The sequence below is a fragment of the Mastomys coucha genome, unplaced genomic scaffold, assembly GCF_008632895.1.
Source record: "Mastomys coucha isolate ucsf_1 unplaced genomic scaffold, UCSF_Mcou_1 pScaffold18, whole genome shotgun sequence".
NCBI lineage: Eukaryota > Metazoa > Chordata > Mammalia > Rodentia > Muridae > Mastomys > Mastomys coucha.
Window position 1 is genome coordinate 62,367,365 of NW_022196900.1, and position 19,440 is coordinate 62,386,804.

General features: G+C 36.8%; 1 protein-coding gene across 19 annotated transcripts in view; it reads left to right on the forward strand.

Moving 5' to 3' along the window:
- Window positions 1–19,440, forward strand: part of Mier1 (MIER1 transcriptional regulator) — a 52,164-nt gene that overhangs the window by 24,631 nt on the left and 8,093 nt on the right. For all 19 annotated transcript variants that reach the window (XM_031377995.1, XM_031377991.1, XM_031377990.1 and 16 more), the window contains 8 exons: window positions 611–769; window positions 1,384–1,516; window positions 2,116–2,180; window positions 4,407–4,479; window positions 10,004–10,155; window positions 10,882–10,963; window positions 12,285–12,379; window positions 17,381–17,508. In XM_031377995.1, the coding sequence (XP_031233855.1) occupies window positions 611–769; window positions 1,384–1,516; window positions 2,116–2,180; window positions 4,407–4,479; window positions 10,004–10,155; window positions 10,882–10,963; window positions 12,285–12,379; window positions 17,381–17,508 (887 nt within the window). The remainder of the gene's footprint in view (window positions 1–610; window positions 770–1,383; window positions 1,517–2,115; window positions 2,181–4,406; window positions 4,480–10,003; window positions 10,156–10,881; window positions 10,964–12,284; window positions 12,380–17,380; window positions 17,509–19,440) is intronic.

The window sequence follows — 19,440 nt, forward strand, 5'->3', positions numbered from 1 at the left end:
TATATTCTGTTGCAATTTGTGTTTTGTTTTGTTTTTTAAGAAAATTCTTTAATGGATGTGCCCATGGGTCTTTATTTATGTGATAGTTAATGTAAAGTTCTGTGGATATCATTGCTGACAGTGACTTACATATAGATGAAGATTATTTTAGAAAAGTGTGGATGCCTTTGTAATTTAGTGTCATTTTGTATATAATTGCTATGCTCCTCCAGTGTGCTTTGTTGGAACAGGGGATTTAATGTTCCTTTCTGGGCTTATAGAATCAGATGACGTGCTGTTTTCTAAATGATTTAGGATACTATTCATAATAATCCATATAGAAGGGCTAACTGACTGGTATGTGGATTGAATAATTGGAAAAATTGTAATTGATTTCAGATTATTGACAGTGATACATGGACCAATTAGAATTACTCAGTTTATAAAAATAAAAGAATGGGTTTTCATTTTTTCTTTTCATAATTTGAAGTTTTTTAACATATTAGACACAACACACATGTGCTCTAAAGAAAACAAAAAGTGTCAATTTAGTACTGTACAGATTTGTAAATCGTAGCATGGAAACCCTGAATCACTGATCTCAGAAATTGATTTGTTTTGGTGTGTTTAGGAAGGCGACATGCCAATCCACGAGCTTCTCAGCCTCTATGGTTATGACAGCACTGTTCGGTTACCTGAAGAAGATGAGGAGGAAGAGGAGGAAGAGGAAGGTGAAGATGATGAAGATGCTGATAATGATGATAACAGTGGCTGTAGTGGGGAAAATAAAGTAAGTTAGTGCATGTTCAGTGGTTTTTGTCTTATTTACGGAACATTTATTTTCCTAGATCCCTGTTGGATTAGTGAAACCACAGATAGTACTAAATTCTAAATATAATTTTTATAGTAAGATTAAATTTTAAAAATAAAAATACAGAAAAGAGTGATATAAAAATTCAAAATTCCTTATGATCCACTTCCGTGAGATAAATTTGATCTATGTCATTTCAGATTTCTTTTTGTTTTATCTAAATAGTCCCAACATAACAAAAAAAAGTTGTTACTTTTAAATAGTACACGCTGACTGGCAGTCCTATATTCAGTTTTTAAAATTCACTTTAGATATATGAGGGTCACATTGTTTTCCCTAATATTAACACCTATAACTTCATATCTTTATTAAAACTAAGATCATTAGCACTCGTAAGCGCCCTTAGCAGCTAAACTCTCTAAATGGCTAGGACTCTAGTTATAAGGTCCCATGCCAGTTCTAAGAGCTAACCTAGAGAATCACATTACAGTTACTGTGTTCATTATAATCTTACAGTTTCAGCTAAAACACAGTTTGACCAGTGGCCTACAACAACATTCTTCATATTGTAAGTACATTTTTTTATTCTATAGGAAGAGAATATAAAGGATTCCTCGGGTCAGGAGGATGAAACTCAGTCTTCCAATGATGATCCCTCACAGTCTGTTACTTCCCAAGATGCTCAGGAAATAATCCGCCCACGTCGATGTAAATATTTTGATACAAGTATGTATTATTATTGCTAAAGTTAGAATGTAATTTCCACTCTTCTATATTACCTAAAACTCTAATGTGGTTTTATTGCTGTTTAAATTAACTGATTCTGAAATTGCTTTCTAAGGATTCAACTCTAGTAGACCCCTTAGATAGCTGCAGATGACCTTGAATTTCTGATCTTAATGTCCCTACCTCCCAAATGTTGGCATTACAGGCTTGTACCACTATGCCTCATTTCATGCCAGCAGTCAGCCAGCCCTGTAAATCATCCTCATTTGAATGTAACCAAGCAACAGCTTGCCCAGCATGGATAAAATAGAAAATGGGGAAAATAATGGTTTTTAAAATGTACACAGACTTGGTCTTCCACCAAAATTTTGCTACAAAATTCCCAGTCTTATATATAAGGAGCATTCTTTGGAAGATACTGCTTTGTCTCAGTTTTTATTTATACAGTGTTCACTACTTGATTTTAAGTATCTTGGCCTAATGTAGCAGACCTTTTGCCATATCTAAATATTTGATGCTAGATGTAAAGATGCACAGATAGTATCAGTATGGACAGGAGAAGTGTCTACTTTATAGTACCATTTTCTCATGTGTTCTAGATAGTGAAATAGAGGAAGAATCTGAAGAAGATGAAGACTATATTCCCTCCGAAGACTGGAAAAAGGTATTTTTCCAAAACTTAGAGTAATATTCTAAAAGCAAAGAATGTTTTTAATAAATCATAGATATTAATGAATTTAATGTATTAGCCTTATTGTGACATTTAAGCATTTGGTAAATGTTGCTTAAGTCCTCATTAATATATCCTACTAAGAAATACATTTATCAACCAGGCAGTGGTGGCACACGCCTTTAATCCCAGCACTTGGGGAGGCAGAGGCAGGCGGATTTCTGAGTTTGAGGCAGCCTGGTCTACAGAGTGAGTTCTAGGACAGCCAGGGCTAAACAGAGAAACCCTGTCTTGAACCCCCCCCCCAAAAAAAAAAAAAAAAAACAAAAAGAAAAAAGAAATATATTTATCTTTTCACAAAATGATTGCATGTGTAGAATGGAATTTTGCTGAGTGTAGTGATATTCATACCTGTATTAGTAATCAAACTTCTGATCTAGGCCTGTAGTAATACAGAATTAGAATTTTGTTGCCTTGTTAAAATGTGACCTTTTAGTGTTTAAGATTGCAGTTTCCCCCTCCACATTGCTTATTAAAGCTCAGCATGACTGAATACATTGTTGATGTTTTATATGGGCTGGCTATTCTACAAATACAAAACTAGCTGCTAAAATAAACTTGAGATATTTTTTTTTTCTTAAAATGTTACATAGCATTATTTAATTAATCACACAGTTAAATTGTAAGACTTAATTTTTTGTTACATAGTAGTTGAACCTCTTAGGAAATCATAATACACACTACGTGCAATTGGTTAAATCATTTCTGTAGAAGGATGTTTTCCTTAATAAGAGATGATTGCCTAGTCTGTCCTCTTTAAAAAATAACACCATTTGAGTTTGTTGTTGTTATATTTTTTTCTTTTTTCCTTGGTTTTGTTTTATTTAACTATTTTATGTGTATGGGTATTTTGCCTGCCATGTGTATTTGTTCCTATTGGAACGTAGCAGCTATCATAGAGCAACTTTGACTACCGTCAGGAGAGTGTTGATGTTTGTAGAAGAAGGAGCTGTAATGAGTCATCAGAGACTAAATTATTACCTTCTGCACATCCTTTTCTACTGTGTGCAGTTCTTTCCCATCTGGGGCGGGGGGGGAACCAGAGAATATAGTGTAGATGATTATCCAAAGGAGGATTCCATACAAGATCTGTAGGGAATAATTATCTGTTTCTGGGTTAAGACTTAGGAATATGGGTCTCCTTGGAAGTACAGATAGAATAGAGTAAAAAGAGGCACAGGGATTGGCAGCAGAGGGATTCTGTAGTGGTTACCTTTAAAATAAAATCATACCACATGGAGGAAGTTTGTTGTATGTGGTAGTCTGTCTTGAAGATTGATCTCCAGAAAGTCTGGTTTTCCTCTGTAGTAGAACAGTGGATTTGTTGAGTTGGGCATGTCTGAGGCTACAGTAGGTAAGATAGAATGCCATTTACAGAGAAGTGACAACAGTAGCAGAGAGGAAGCTCTTTAATCCCCTAGAGTCAAGCTTCCTACAGCATGTTCATGCATGTGATGCCATTTTTCACATTAAAGTGCCAGGTCCATCTGTTGTGATCCCCATGCCATGAGATATCTCATTGGTGATTTCCAATTGACTTTCTTGAGAGCCAGTTTCAAACCTTTTTAAAGAGAGACAAACACTAACCTCAAGAAAAAAGACTTAGTTTGGAAGTGAGTCTACTAAGTTCCTGCCAAACTTTTTACAAACTTTTATGGTTTTATCCCCTTATCTTAAAGCCCAGACTTAAGTGTGAGTTAAAATTGCCTGTGTTAAGCAGTGAGCTCTATCACTAGGGTTTCTACTCATTATGAGTAGAGACCTAAAGACTTCAGTTTCTAAAAATTTCCTAGTGGTGCTGGTACTGTTGGTACAAAGTTATCCTAAGTGTACATGTTCTTAAAAAAAAACACCCAAAGCTAACTTTTCTGATTTTCAGGGTATTTTTATTATTTTAATTAAGCAAAATTCACTTACTAATTTTTCTCTATATCTTCTATGTCTTCTTTATATTACATTTTACCCATTATTATTACTGTTTCCCACCCAATCATCTAAGCCTCTAGCTATTATTAACTCATTCATCCTCACAATACTACCATGAGGTAGTAATTGGGTTTATGACAGAGACCAGAGTCAGTTTACCCAAGAAGATTACTGAAGCTAGACATGAACATTGGATGTCTATCACCAGATCTTTTTTTGTTATGTTTAAAATAGGAAATCATGGTGGGCTCCATGTTTCAAGCTGAGATTCCAGTTGGTGTTTGTAGATACAAAGAAAATGAAAAAGGTGAGTTAACTACCTGAACTTTTGATGGATTTATCTTGAGGGGATGGTGTGAGTTTGTGTGCAGATAAACACACCTGTTTGTGCTCATGTGGAGGCCAGAGGTCAAGGTTGGGTTCCTTTCTCTGTTGGCTCTTCACCTTGAGACACAGGGTTTATTTAGCTAGGATGGCTGGCCAGTGAGCATCTGTCTTTCTACCCCTAGTGCCGAGATTATAGATGCTCGCTGCTACTCTGGCTTGCATAGCAGGCACTATACCCACTGAGACGTATCCCCAGCCTGGTCTGTTAACTACCATACAGAATGTGATAGAACATGACAACCTACTAAATAACTCCTACTGTTATTTCAGTCATACTGGTCACTTTGTTTCCAGTTTTCTCTGTATCAATGGAACAGAAAACAAGTGAATTCTGAAGGTGTGTGCCCTAAAATATCCAGCCATATATCTCTTTTAAAAACATGTTTTTCTGTATTTTAAATGTTCCAAACTTGGTAGTTTCTAGCCTTTATAACTTCAATTACCAGTTTGAAAAGCAACTGATAAACAACTGATTGCTTATTTGCTTCTAAAACTCAGTACTACTAAAAAAGAATGTTTTGTTATTTGTGTTTTAAAATAATTTGGGAATACTACTTGTATATTTAAATTTTGTGAGTTTTTTTAACCATTTACATCAAAGTCTACATCTAGTAACATAAAATAAATGATAATTTTGTGGTTTTTTGTTTTCTTGTTTTTTGTTTTGTTTTGGTATTTTTGTTTGTTTTGTTTTGTTTTTTTAGAGCATCTACCTTTTTTTAGGTGGGTTATAGCGCATGTGTCATGTACAGTGTGGCATGACTTGAAGCCAGTCGTGCATTTCTTTTTCATTTTCTTCACATTATAGCTTTACACAGAGCACCTTAGAATTAGGAGGTTTTGGTATTTATTTTCTTTTTACCATTTCCACTAGATACTTTGTTTTAAATATATACCTGCTCTCCTGGCTGCAAGAGGTGAGAAGTAGGATATATCACAAACTATTAAATTTTGTAGCCAAATGTTTTAATATCACTTACCCTTGCCTCTAGCAAGCTTGCCTAGCTTAGTTCCTGTAATAGGTAGAATCATTGAAGACACCAACATGGAGTCACCTTGTTCCGTGCTGGAATTTTGTATATTCTTTATGACTGTGAAAAAAAATGAATGGTCTGTTGGCTTTTCTGTGTATAATTGAAATTTAAGTACTGTGTCTATACAATAGCAGACCATAATCACAACTGAGTTCTTCTCTTCTATTAGTAGAAAACTGAAAGGTAAATATTTGTTCCATTTTACTAGGTGTCTTAACTTATTTTGCTATAAAGGAAGTAATGCCTATATTTTTAAATTTTCATATTAAGGGCTGAGAGAGTGGCTTAGTGGTAAACACTTTGTGTATAGTGTACATACCATATACAAAACCCTGGGTTCACTCCCCACCCAGTACACAGGACAAGCCTTTTAGTAGATGGAAGGAAAGTATAATTTGGTATCATGATTAAAGGATTATATCATCTTGTACTTGACCTTTTAATATCTATAGTCAAATATCATAGTAAATAAATTATAATTTTTACTTTAAAAAATATTGCCTAGTTGAGCTGGGCAGCAGTGGTGCACACCTTTAATTCCAACGCTGGCAGAGGGTACATTTAAATCCACCTGGGCAGAGACAGGTGGATCTCTGTGAGTTCAGGTCTAGCCTGATCCACAGAGTTACACAAAGGAACCCTATCTTAAAATAAAACAAAGAAAAATAATGTTTATTCTGGCTTAATATTTTTATGATTTTAGAAGTCAGTTATGTATAATTTATTTGCAGTAATGTGTGAATTTGATGAGAAACCTTTTCATTTCTGCCTTTTCCTTTTTTGAGATAGGGTTTCTTAGGGGTTCACTTTGTGGTCCAGGCTGGCCTGGAACTCACAGCGAGCCCCCTGCCTCTGCCCCACAAATGCTGGGATCAAAGATATGTGCTCCCATGCCTGGCTTTCATTTGAGATATTAAATATACTTGGTGGATAGGAAGAGCAGACAGGATGCAGGAAAGTGAGTGACACTGCCCTGACATTGTCAGAGGCAGCTGTCGCTTAGGACCTTGCCTTAACTGGAAGTCTCAGAAGTTCCCATTTTGAGGAGAGGCCAAATAAAGTAAGCAGAATGTATTGTATAAACAAAGTTTAATAATTGAAAAAGAAATTCTGGCTTTAAAAAAAATAATAAAAGCCAGGCGATGGTGGCATACGCCTTTAATCCCAGCACTTGGGAGGCAGAGGCAGGCAGATTTCTGAGTTCGAGGCCAGCCTGGTCTACAGAGTGAGTTCCAGGACAACCAAGGCTACACAGAGAAACCTTGTCTCGAAAATTAAAAAAAATAAAAAAAAATAAAAAAAAATAATAATAATAAAGAGGACTGTAGAGATGACTCAGCAGTTAAGAGCACTGGCTGCTCTTCCAAAGGTCCTGAGTTCAAATTCCAGCAACCACATGGTGGCTCACAACCATCTGAAATGGGATCCGATGCCCTCTTCTGGTGTCTCTGAAGACAGCTACAGTCTTAGATATAATAATAAATTTTAAAAAATAATAAAAAAAATAAAAAAGATTTATTTCTTTGTAGTATACCTGAAAACATAAAACAAATACCATTATTACACAATACACTGTTAAAAATAAAGTTTGTAAAAAGATATTGTTGATTGGTACATTCCTGTTGTAAAACCCCAGAGTGCTGAGGCACATCTTGATCTGTTATTTGGGCTGACCTAGAACTTGCTATTTTCCTGCTTGAAGCTCCCAAGTAGGTGAGATTACAGGGGTGTGTTCTGCCATGGCTGGTTCTGATATCCTTGTAGAAGCCCTTTATAGAGATGGATCACGGTTCCTTTCAATGATGAAAGACACTCCTCCTCTACCTCCCACCCTCCCCCAATCACTTCAGAAAGATGACAGATGTATGTCTTTCCTTGGATTTGGCTTTATTGGATTCTTTCCCACTCCTGATATAAACACTTAAAATTTAAAACTTACTTACACATGCTCAGTAGGCATTTTCCTATGAAACCTGCATTTATTTTGATTACAAAAATATTCTTGATTACATCTTCATTAACTTTTATAATTTTTATGTGAGTTAGAATTAATGCTTGACAAAGTACACATCTATTGCTGTCTGTGGGAGTTGACTTTAAGACTACCTCTTTCTTGGCCCATGGACACCAAAACATAGATACTCAAGTCTCTTATGTGACTTGGTATGAAATTTGAATATAGCTTGTGGACGTCCTCTCTCACCTCTTGGATATTATATAATGTAAATGCTCTGAGAATCAGATTATTTCTTAAGGAATAATAGCAAAAGACTATTATGTGGTCAGTAAAGACACAAACTTTTTCCTTTATATTTTCATCCTGTTGTTGATTAAGTACACAGATATAGAATCTGTTAAGTACAGTAGGTTTATTTTACAATCTGGTTATTCATAACTCTATCCTTCATGCCCAGTGTTTGATGTTTGTCACATAGACTATATTTGTGTGCATATTGCCTATGCAGTGTGGATTTAGAGAGGCTCCAGTTGCTTTCAACTCATGCTCATTACTGATTCTATTGTAATTGTCTAAAGTGAATTGTGTTGTTCTGAAATAATCAGAGCTAGCTGTTCAGCCAGCCTTATAGGAGGCTGACTTGTCATGTGGCGCCATCTGGTGATGGCCCTCTTCCCAGTTTAAGAATTTACAGAATATTGTCAGTGATTACAAAAATATCTTCTAGGTTATATAGCTTGGAGAACCCTGGGATTCAGACACCTACCCCTTCACTTACTCTTTAAGACATTAAACAACCTTTAAAACACAGAGTGAGGGATCAGTGCCCTTTGCAGAACAGAAAACAGAAATTTAGTACTCTGTCCAAATTCACTCATCAAGGCAGTCAATGGATTTTAGTTTGGGCCTTTATTATGCTAGCAGTTAGAAAAAGAAGGCAGAAGGACATTTCTCTATATATTGTTTTTTAATACTAAAGAGAGTATACATTGAGAGTACCAGGAAAAGGTAGGTTTTTGAAGTATGTGTGTGAAGGTGGAGGAAGAAGGTAGTATATGTGAAACAATGTGATACATTGCCTACCTATAGAAGAGATGCTTAATTAGCTGCTAATAAGAAAACACAGGGTATTTTGACAGTCATCCTGTGTCTCATAAAGATTTTTATCAAGTGATTTTTCTTTCTGTTGAGATTTAAATATTTGTTTCTTGTCTTTAAAAACAAAGGCCTCCCATCCAAGTACTGACCAGGCCCGACCCTGCTTAGCTTCTGAGATCAGAAGAGATCGGGCGCGTTCAGGGTGGTATGGCCATAGAGCTGTCAGATTTCTCTTTCTCTTTTGCAATGACTATAAAAGCCTCATGCCATTTTTGAGAAATACACTCAGATCCCCCCCACACAAAAAAAACCCAAAGGCTTTACAAGCTTTGTTCAACTAGATTTTCATTGTGCTATACTAACACAGTCAGATCTCCCCTTCCCATCCAAACTTCTCAGAAAGTTTTGGTTTTATTTCACTTTCTATTTGCCTTTCCAGTCCCTTCTAATGCTCCGGTGCACACATCCTCATGTCCTTGTTAGTAGACCCAGCAGGTCTCTTTCTAACCAAGGTCACTTTGGGATTTAACCAGGCTTGAAAGTCATTCTTGGAAGCACTTGTCTTGCTCCTCCAGTGCCACACTTGTGGCACCCATTCCATTTTAGACTGTGGCTTCTGGGTTTTCCATGTGTCTGTGTCATTTAGACTCTTAAGGTACTGTTTTTGGTCATGTTCTATTTTTACTTTTTTAATTTGGCTGAGATTTAGGCTTTATTCTTTGGGGGGGGCAGTTGAGACAGGATTTCTCTGTGTAGATCTGGCTATCCCAAAACTAGCCCAGGGTGGCCCCTAATTTATTGATCTATCTGTTTTTCCAATTCTGGGAATAAAGGCATGTGCTGCTACTGCCCAGCTGACTTTCATCACTTGGGAAGCTGAGGCAGAAAGATCATAATTTGGAGGCCAAACTGGAAAGCAATATCAAGACCCTGTCTCATAAAAAGAAAAAAAGTTACAGCTGACAAAGTAGTTCTGTGGGTACTTTTCATCAAACCTGATGATCTGAGTTTGATCCTTGAGCACCACATATTAAGAACCGACTCCTGGGTGGTTGTGGCATATGCCCTTAATTCCCAGCAGTGGCAGGTGAATTGGAGGCCATGCTGGTCTTCCAAGCAAGTTCTAGGACAATCAAAGCTACTTGGAAGGAAACTGTCACAGGGTGGGGACATGTGGGGACTCCCACAAGCCTTCTGACCTCCACATGTGTAGTGTGGCACATAATACATACAGAGAAAATAAGTGTCATTTTAAAAAAGACAGAGTTATTTGTTTAGTGATATGTCTCTAATGTTCTACATAAATTGTATTCATTTGGAGTATATTTTTTTTAATATTTGTTTTATTAATTTAGTGTATGAAAATGATGATCAGCTTCTGTGGGATCCAGAATATTTACCAGAAGATAAAGTGATTGTCTTTCTTAAGGATGCATCTAGAAGAACAGGGGATGAGAAAGGTGTAGAAGCAATTCCTGAAGGATCTCATATAAAAGACAATGAACAGGTATGTGAGTAAGGAATAACTATTTGGGTTTCCTCATAAAGAACTATTGGCATTTCTCAGTGTGGGTACTCTGTCCACTTGAACTCCTTTTCTCTGAAGATTGAAATTAGCAACAGGCCCTACTACTCTTAGTGTGCTTATTACATCATTGATGTGATTTCAGCTCCAGGAAACAGAAAACTTTCTTTGCCTGTATATATACTTTTTGTAGTGGTTTTTAAAAGTATTTTCTTTTGGATTTTCTTTTATTTGTTTTCTATTCTCTTTATAAGACTTTTAAGACTCTGATCAAGTTGGCCCTTGAATTTCAGATAACCATTGTGTATATAGTCAGATTAATACTTCCATGAACCTAACATAAGAGCATTTTAAAAACCTTGTTGTCATTGTGTTTCTTTCTCAACTTGTTTAAAGTATTAGGAATCCAAGAGGGCTCCAAAGAATTACAGCTTAAACAAAATATTTTATGTGAAATCAATATGTCAGTTACTGGGTTACTCTGGTCAGCAAGTTACATACCCCTACATACATATATTGTACATAGCAAGAGGCACATAAAGTTAGGAGTTCATGTTTTCCCTCAATGCTCTGTATGTCGCCTTCACTATACCTGGACCAGAAAGCATAGAAACAAATTCACGATTCAGAAAAATGTGCTCTTAGAAACATGCCTCAGCCTGAGCTGTTCAGTCTGTGAGTCTTCTGTAAAACCTTTTCTTTTTCTAGGCTTTATATGAGTTGGTTAAATGTAGTTTTGATACTGAGGAAGCCTTGAGAAGATTGAGATTTAATGTCAAAGCAGCTCGAGGTAAGCACCTGCTAGACCTTTGTTGCATGACTTGGTGGAAGTTTTAAATTTTAAGCTTTTCAGTTTTCCTGAACGTGTCTCAGCTTACTACTTTCTGAATTCAGTAGACACTTACAGAGCAAGTGTCATTCAAAGGGTTACAGGGAATGGCATTAAAATTGTTCTTTTTATGCAAAATCAGTGCATTAAGTGAAAGTCTAAAGTGTATAAAACCCTACAGTTTCAAAACATGTAAAGACTTTTGGTTTTGATCTTTACAATAGCCCCATGAGCTAAGTACTATAACACCTAGTGCCTAACTTTAAAATTATGAGTCTGGACTAGTGAGATAGCCCAGGTGAGGGTACCAGATAGCCAAGCCTAATGACTTGGATTGTATAGCTAGAGCCCATGCAGAGGAGGAAGAAAGAACTACTCACGTAGCACACAGAACCCAGATGCACACATGCACACACACAGAGACAGGGAAAGAAGTAGTAAGTAGAATTGTGAGATTTAGCTCTCTAAGCGAAAGTAGTGTGGTTGGGGCAAGTGTAATTCATAAGCAATAAACTTATAGATGAAACCCACATTTTTGCTTTTTTTACTCTAAGTTTGACTCCTAGTCCACTACACTAAAAGTATGTGTATGTATCTATAGATATGACAGTGGTGGATTTGTTTACTTGGAGTCAGTCTGAAGGCTCTATATCTCTGAAAACCTAACCATTTAAGTCTCAGCCGTCATGGTGCCTGAAAACCTAGTGGCAAGCTGAAAAATAGGTGTTGGTCTTCAGAAGATAGTTGAAGGACATTGTTAGAGCCAGTTTTAGTTGGGCATAACCTACCTAAGGAGAGTATTTGAGAGGAAACTTTGAGAACAAAGTATTTTTAGTGGTAACAATTATGTTCCTAAAAGAGGGTGAAGAAGGGGCAGAACATATTTCCATATAAAGTCCAAAGTCAGAAAGAACTTACCAAGTTGAAGGAATGGAAAGGTGCCTAATGTCAGTTGGGCTGAGAAGACCTAAGGAGATACGTTAAGAGGTGGCACACAGTAGAAGCATCACAGGTTGGAGGCCTGGCTGGAGCTTTAGCAAGACCTTGTCTCAACAAGGAAGGAGGAACAAGTGGTCCAAATTTGAGATTGGAGAGTTTAGGACCAAATTGTTCCAATTTTTATGAAATCAGGAATTTGTAGCACTGCGTCATTTGCAGTGACTAGTGTTAGCACTCATGACTGAGATACTCTACTCCCTTCATTGTTTTGCCAAAACGTTAAATTTTTGCTTTCAGTTTCTCTTTTTGTATATTGATTTGCTCTTACCCTTCATTTTGTCAGAGGAATTATCTGTGTGGACAGAGGAAGAATGTAGAAATTTTGAGCAAGGACTGAAGGCCTATGGAAAAGATTTTCATCTGATTCAGGCTAATAAAGTAAGTAAAGATTTATGCCCTCTTTTTAAAAAAAGAAAGAACCTCCATCATTTAATTTGCTGTTTCCTAGTGTTACAGTTTTTGTAATCAATACTATAATCTTTTTATTTACCACTAATTAGAATAAGAAGTCTTTTAGTCAACTTCTCAGATTGTGTATACAGTGCAGTTATTTATGGCTTTCTGTTATCTGTGTTAAGAGGTTTACTTACATTTTTTAAATAATAATGTTTTTATTCATTCTTCGGGAATTTCATACCTTTTTTTTGTTTGTTTGTTTTTTTTTGGTTTTTTGAGACAGGGTTTCTCTGTGTAGCCCTGGCTGTCCTGGAACTCACTCTGTAGAACAGGCTGGCCTCAAACTCAGAAATCCACCTGTCTCTGCCTCCCAAGTGCTGGGGTTAAAGGTGTGTGCCACCACTGCCCGGCTGTACAATATATTCTTATATTCTTATACTCTTTTCCTCTAACTCCTCCTATGTCCTGTCCAACCATCTTTATGTTACTTCCTTCTTTTAAGTATACATATACATGCAAACACACACATAGCAATGTGTCTCAGTCTGTGTGAGCTGACAGTTCCTGAGTGTGGAGCATGCTTCTGAGTGTCAGTTAATCTGTTAATCGCTGAAGAAAACATTCTCTCTCTTCCAGCAGCCATCAGTTGCAAATATCTCCTTAAAGTAATTTTGAAATTGTAAAATATCCTTAACATCAAATTTGCAGTAAAAATATTTATGTGATATGTGTATGTGTGCTATAGTATGTAAGTCAAAGGACAACTCTAAGTCTCTCCTTCCCCTAGGTAGGACCTTGGGATTGGACTCAGATGGTCAGGCTTGATGGCAAGCACCCTTACCTATTGAACCATTTTACTTCCCACAATTAAAATATTTTGTTTACAGTTACCTAAGTCCTAATTGGTCTTAACTCACTCTTAAATTGATATTTTCCAGAGGCACCAATCATAGCAGGCTTAACATGATGGTTTAATATCCTATAAATAACAGTCATGCAGTATATATATGCAAGAACACCATAATAACTTGATGATTTGAGCATTTAATTATTTTTGAAAGTTTTTTATTGTATTTATTCATGAGTGTGGGAGGGTGTGTCAGGCATTGCCTATGAATTGCCTACCAGTTAAGAAACCACTGCTACTTTTATAGAAGACCTATATTTAATACCCAACACTCATGTCAGATGGTGACTCACAACCACCTATAATTCTAGGTGCAGAGGATCTTACACCTATGGCCTCCACTGGCACTTACATGTGCGTGTGTGTGCATGCATGTGCACGTCACACACACACACACACAGAGTCAGAAATTACTACATCTATAACAAAAGAGAAACATCAATGGTGAAAGAGAAACTTGGAGCTTTGAGTGTTTAGTGTCCAAAGGGTGGCACCTATTTTGTCCAAATCTAATGCATTCAGCACTCTGGAAAAAGGTTGTGTTTATGCTAGTGACTGACTGCATGTTCCTGAATTTGTTCAAAAATTAATTTTTTAAAAAGTACATTTTATTTTTCTAGTATTCCTTGCATGTAAATACCTCCAAGCTGTGCTGGATCACCTCTCTAGGGCACCTCTGGAACGTAACTGAAAGTCCAAAGCAAACCCCCATTGGTGTGACTTTAAACACTTACTAGCTGACTTAGAACCATGAGCCAAATTTTTATTGTGTGCTTTAGTAAGACTATAACTTGAATTTTTTTTTTTTAATATATAAATGTTTGGGTTGGGGTTTCAGTGCTGAAGAGTCATCTACCATGTGCGGTATGCTGGACTTAGTTGTTCTAGTGAGTAAAGTGAGGACAGTTATTCTTTGAGGGTCCCATGTGAAAGTACCAAGTTGTTCTTTCCATACTTGGAATTCATTCTGATGTTCACCATACGTTCTGTTTGTGGTAACAGCATACTCCCAGGATATCTTGGCTTTTGCTTTCAGTAAATTACGACTGACTTGCTTGAAATCATTCATTAGGAAGCAAAACATTGAAAGTATTTTTCTTAATGTATATTGATTAGTATTTTACTTGCATGTGTGCCAGATATGTTCCTGGTGCCTAAGGAGGTCAGAAGAGAGCATCAGCTCTTCTGAAACTGGACTGAGCCACCATGTGGGTGCTAGGAACTGGAGCCTTTAGACACTAAGCCATTAAATTCCCTTTCTCCAGCTCTTACTGCCTTACAACTTTTATAAAGTTCAAGCAGAGGGAAAGAAAGGGAATAAAAATATATGTTAGACAAGAAAGGATGTTATCAACAGCAGATAAAATTAGTGCCAAAAAGAATGTTTTTGTCAGGATCAGAAATTTGTAGACTAGAATTGTTAACCATCTTGTTTCCATTGCTGCTGCATGTGCCTCTTCTCTTTGAAACATGTTTTTTTCTTACACATCAACTTCACCAGCTCTCCAAGGCAGTAGCAACGATGATTTTTATCAGCGCTGTTTGTTGATCATGAGTTTCAGATGTTTAGGAAGCCAGTCATTTGCATGAGTAATTGTAGAGCCACAGTAGGGTCTTAATGCACACAACATAAGTACTAGTGTAACAGCTTCTCTTCCCTTGCATAGTTTCAGACATTTTGGGAAGGAAATGAGTCTAGATTATTGTTGGACTAATAAAATGATCTTTTACATTGGCCATTTGTATCTATTCCTATGAGAACTCTCTTCTGTTCACTACCCTGCTCACCCCTACCTACACCTCTATGATAGGATGATGATGGTGGTGGTGGTGGTTGGTGGTGATGATGATGATTATGATGATTGTGATGATTTGGTATTTGATTTTTGGAGAATTTTTTTGTCTGTTTGATCAGTTGCTTATTCTGTTTTGTTTTTGTTTCTAAGACAAGAGTCTTATATGACCTAGAATGGCCTCAAACTTGGCTCTGTAGCTAAGAATGAACATGGATAAGAATGACCTTGAACTCCTCATCTTCCTGCTTCTACCTCCCAAGTGCTGGGATTACAACAAACATATTCCATAATACCTCATATGGTGATGTTTATTTTCTTTTTAACTTCTGGAATTCATTCTTGGTTCCTTTTTCATACACATATTGTATTCTGTTCTCCACTTGACACCTCCAAGTCCTCCTTTTCGCTGCTACATCCTTCCAAGTAGTGCGTGCCCCTCTCTACTTTCATGGCATATGTATGCTGGTGACTTCTTAGCTGTTTACACATACACAAATTTACATCTAGTTTTTTACATGTAACAAAGCACTATTTTCCATTTTAGTCTGGCTTATTTGGTTAACATAAGACTTCCATTTTCTTGGCAATGTTATAATTTCATTTTATTCTTCAATACAGTTAAAGAAAATTGCATTGTGTGTGTGTGCCTATTTTTATATCCATTCATATTTTATATCCATGGATAGCTAGGCTCATTCCATTTCTTAGCTGTTATTAATAGTGTAGTAGTAAACATGGATATTCAAGTAGCTCTGTGATATGCTGACTTAGAATCCTTGGGTATATACCTGGGGATCATATTTGTAGCTCAGTTTTTGGTTTTGTGTGGCATCTGCATACTGATCTCCATTCTAGTTTTACCAGTTTACATGCCGTCAAGAAGTGCGTGAGTGTCCTCTTTTTCCACATCCTAGGCATTCGTCTCCCCTCACCCACCCAGCATCTGCTCTCAGTCATTTCGTTCCTTATTTTTGTGATAAACTATTCTGATTTGGGTAAGGTGGATTCTGAAAGCAGTTTTAGTATGCATTTCCCTGAAGGCTAAGAATCCTGAGTATTTGGTGTTCATTGGTCATTTTAGAGTTTATTATATATCCTAAATAGTTAATCCACTTCAGATAAATAGATGGCAAAAGTTTTCTCCTATTCTGTGGGTTGTTTCTTTAATCTTAGTTTCATTCGCTGGGCAGAAGCTTTTAATTGCATGCCATCCCATTTGCCATTTCTTGGGTTTGGTTTTTATGTTGGTAGCATCTTGGAAAGTCTTCACCTGTACCTGTGCCTTCAACGATTTAGCCTGTGTTTTATCTCTGGCTGTTTCAGAGGTTCAGATTTTATATTAAGGTCTTTGATTCATTCTGAATTGATTTTTTTTTAACTTCTTTATTTTTTTAATATAGAATTGAGTTTATTTAGGGAATGGGGAGGAGAGTTAAGATGGTAGCAGAGGCAGAGAAAGGCAAAGAAAGGCAGAGAGGAGAGAGTAGATAAGTGAAGGCCGACCATGACCACATGGAGAGATGGGGGAAGGGAATGGGAGCAAGGGGGCTAGAGGCAGGAGTACGAGAGTAAGCTAAATTGATTTTTCTACAAGCTTCAAGATTCAGGTCTGGATTTCATGCTTCTTGTGGGAAATCATTTATAAGAGAATTTAAATTTAGATTCCCAAGATAGTCTATGAGTAAAACGTATGTATTCTTTGGAGTCGCTTTAACCTACTTGTCACTTCTGTCTGCAGTAAAGGAATACTTGTTTTATTGTAAAATATTAGAATTGTGGTCTCCTTGAACTATGAAAAAAGAATTCCAAATATCTTATATAGTTACTGATTGATTATTTTTCTTAATGGAATAGTTTCAGAAAGAATAGTTTTCAGCACAGTTGCTGTAGTTTTTCATAATGTACGTTCATTTGTCATGTATATTAACTAAGTGGTAGTGATTTTTTTTTCTAGCCTGTCTGAAGAGTTTTTGTTTCTGTGGTAAAACACTGGTTTATTTGGCTTACATTTTCACATTACATAGAGAAAGTTAGGGCAGGAATTAGAGGCAGGAACTGAGACAGTGACGGTGAAGGAGCGCTGCGTACTGCCTCTTCCGTGTGGCCTGCCCTGGTTGGCCCCACCCGTATCAATCATCAGTCAAGAAAATCCTCTTCCCAAATGACAGTAGCTTTTTTGTCAAGTGGACATAAAACTATCCAGCACAGACTTGAGTTGTTTTTCATGAAGTAGCTCTGTTAAGGAGAGTATTCTTAAAAACAAGCATTTGTTTCTTACAGGTCCGAACAAGATCAGTTGGTGAATGTGTAGCATTCTATTACATGTGGAAAAAGTCTGAGCGTTATGATTTCTTTGCTCAGCAAACAAGGTTTGGAAAAAAGAAATATAATCTTCATCCTGGTGTAACGTGAGTTGTTTTCTAAGCTTTCTTGGATTTTTCTTAAAAGATTTCTTTAAGATTTTTCTTAAAATTATGAATTTTGTAGTCTACCAAAGTACAGTTTATATTAGTTTATAAACATTATCTCTTGACATATAAGGCATGCAGACTTTGTTGTCCGAAAAAAAATTCCAGTCCACCATGCATGTTAAGACAAGCATAACACCAAGGTTTAGAGTGCAGGTTTTCATTAGGTATTCTTGAAATAGAAAAGGAGAATGTATTAATACTACATTTGCTTTAATTTATTTTCTTCTTCTCTCCCCCCACCCCACACCCATTCTTTTTCTTTTTTGAGGCAAAATCTTGCTATGTAGTCCTGGCTGGGCTGGCCTCATTCTCAGCAATTATGTCAACCTTCCAAGTGCTGGGGTTGTGTATGTATGCCACCACATATGGCTTAGTTTTAACCTTTGAAAAGAGTAAAAATGGAACTAAGTCAAGGTTGTCTAAAACTATTGAGCTATATAACCAGTGGAAAGCCATTAAAGAGGAAAAGAAATTAATTTGTTTCTTGTACAGCCTATTTTGATCCTTGGAACTAAAACAGGATACAAATGTAGATATTCTTAAAGGGGGGAAAGGGCGCAGAAATGTGGTCATCAGGTCACATTGAATCTTCTCATTTTTTACATTTACCTTTTCCTAGTTCTTCTGAATCTTATAGGACACATTGTAGAAGTGACACGTAATAATGCTAAGACAGCCCAAACTTGGGAATGATACAGTGATATCATACTGTCATGGTGTTTCTTCGATGTGGTCAGTATACACTAATAAAGTTGTCACCTGCTTTAATGCACATTTGCTTGTCACATATGTTTGATTATATTTTTCAAACCCCTGGGCCATACTGTTTCTTTGTAGTATTCATTTATAGATGGAGTACTTCCTCAGATCAGACATTCTAAAGCCCAAAGCAAAATAAACTCAAAAAGCATAGATGGGGGCTGGGTTAGAGCTCAGCATTGGAATACTTGGCCTAGACTGCTGAAGACCCTGCCTGGGTTACTCTCCAGCACCACTCCCCAGCAAGGGAATAAATAAGTATGACCCATCTTTGTCAAAAGACATTGAACTTTATCTCTCCTGTTGTCCAGTTATTCAGAGTTGGAGTCATTAGAACTGAATTTCATACAAAGGAGCATTACAAACTTTTATCATTGCTTAATAAATACTTTACAAACACTTTAATGACTTTAATTTGATCATTTAATTTATAAACAGTTTATCCACTTGCTAAGTGTCTTATTTTTCTGGATTACTCAGTGGTACTACAAAGATATAGGACGAGCTGTATCTCTCCTTTCCTTCCTCCTTTCTTCCCTCCTCCCTCCATCTCAGAAGCCATGTTTACAATGCTGACTCTGTCATTGCCAGTATGAGAACACACCACATTTGCCATGCTGCTGCAGAGTCCTGGTTCATCTAGTTTTCTTTTTCAGAAAGCCTTAGCAGAGGACTGAATGTGCTAAGGACTTGGCTTAGTTGGCTCTGTGATGTCCAGGGCAGCCGGGTGAACAGGAATATACCAAACATTTTTGCTTCTCTGATAATCTCTCAGTTTCTGAAAAGTTTTGGAAAGTATTGAACATCCTAATTTCTCCTAGGTTAACTTTTTGTAGGTGGACATACCATAGTTAAAGTAAACCACATTGTTTTTTCTAGCTGTGAGTTAATAATGATCCCATGTGAGAGTTGGGTGCAGTGCAGTTACGGATCTGTCTGGTTTTTCCTGTAGGCAGTGACAATGGTTTTGTGGGGTTTACTTTCATTCCTTTGAGCTTCTTAGTCCTTTGCCTGCCTGCCTATCTGCCTTAAATTCTTTTCCCCACAAAGGAACCACAGCATTTCTTTGCAGGTATACTATACCTTCTGTAAGAAGCAACAACCAGCTGG